This window comes from Penaeus monodon, chromosome 15 (genome assembly GCF_015228065.2).
Source record: "Penaeus monodon isolate SGIC_2016 chromosome 15, NSTDA_Pmon_1, whole genome shotgun sequence".
NCBI classification, from domain to species: Eukaryota; Metazoa; Arthropoda; class Malacostraca; order Decapoda; family Penaeidae; genus Penaeus; species Penaeus monodon.
In genome coordinates this window covers 39112384-39113793 of record NC_051400.1, presented here as the reverse complement: position 1 = coordinate 39113793, position 1410 = coordinate 39112384, and the positions used below count along the sequence as shown (strand labels likewise).

Genomic DNA, 1410 nt, shown 5'->3' with positions numbered 1-1410 from the left:
GCATTTTGTGTCGTCCTGCTGAAGATAGTGTTATTTTAAGTTGACGTTTGTCTTGTGTATCCTGCAGGTGCATGGCAGGCGAGCTGCTGTCAAGGAACGTGCCTTGGCTCGACGGGAGCATCTGAATGGCTCAATGGCCTATCAGCAGTTCAAGGCAGACTCTGACGACTTTGACAAATGGATGTCAGATAAGAAGAAATTGGCTGATGACGAATCCTACAGAGACCTGAGCAATCTTGAACGTAAGCTACAGAAACACGAGGCCTTCGAGAGGGAGCTCCATGCCAACGAGGGCCAATTGCGCCGCCTGAACAAGACCGGCCAGGACCTGATCGGACTCAAGCACTACCAGTCGGATGACATCCGCCAGACACTGGACGACCTCAACCAGAAGTGGAAGGACCTGTGCAGCAAGACGGAAGAGAAGGGCATGAAGCTCCGTCAGGCCAACAGCCAGCACATATACAACAAAGACCTGGAAGAGACCGGGAAGGCTCTTGACGCCCTGGAGAATGCCCTCAACAACAAGGACGTCGGGCATGACCTCCGCTCCTGCAAGGACCTGCTTAATAACCAACAGAACCTGGAGAATGAGATGAACAACATGGAGAGGAAGATCTCGGATATGTGCGCCACGGGAGATCAAATGGTCCAAGAAGGACACTTCGACGCAGACAACATTGAACAGGCTTGTGCATCTGCCAAGAAGAGATTTGAGAAACTGAAGGTAATACATTTGTTAGTCGTATAGAGATGCAAATGTATATAAGTATAGATGGAACAGTAAATACATCAGTGTGGTTTTTAAATTTTGAAGGGGCAACAGAGCTTGTTTTATGTTACAGGGCAGGGGTTGTTATTTTTTTCACAATGTGCATTATGTAGTATCCGGCATTATTTTATATGTGTCTTTAAATGTTTCCTTGAAAACAGCATTCCCTTCATTTATTCACTTTTGTCTTTTAAAAAAATTAACACCAGTTCTATATTTTTTTCACACAGGACCCTGCTGGTCGACGCCGTGCTGCTCTGGAGGAATCCCTGAGGTGGCACGAGTTCAACTTCGAGCTCGACGCTGAAATGCAGTGGATCAAGGAACACATGCCCCTTGCAACATCCACTGTTAGTAGTGTAGCTTTCATTTTTTTTATTTAGAGGGATTCATTTACCTTGAGAATGGAAGTAGTTTTGTTTGAAAACAGTAAGGGGTTGTGGTTATGGAATTGAAAATAATAATGATAAGTGTTATCTAAACTCCATGATATTTGGTTTCAAATTATAAAATTGTTGTTATCAGTTATCGAATTGCAAAGTACCTAGAAATTAAAATCAAAAGAAACCAAAAGAAACATTATATGGTATAGTGAATATAAAATATGAATGGGATCATAGATATAAAAGTAAATTTTG

At 42.8% G+C, this 1410-nt stretch overlaps 1 protein-coding gene across 1 annotated transcript in view; it reads left to right on the top strand.

Moving 5' to 3' along the window:
- The window catches only part of LOC119582031 (spectrin beta chain, non-erythrocytic 2-like), a gene marked incomplete at its 5' end in the record, with an annotated part of 75134 nt that overhangs the window by 40230 nt on the left and 33494 nt on the right, over positions 1-1410 (top strand). Inside the window, 2 exon segments of the mRNA XM_037930241.1 lie at positions 68-727; positions 1003-1122. Of these exon segments, the coding sequence (XP_037786169.1) occupies positions 68-727; positions 1003-1122 (780 nt within the window).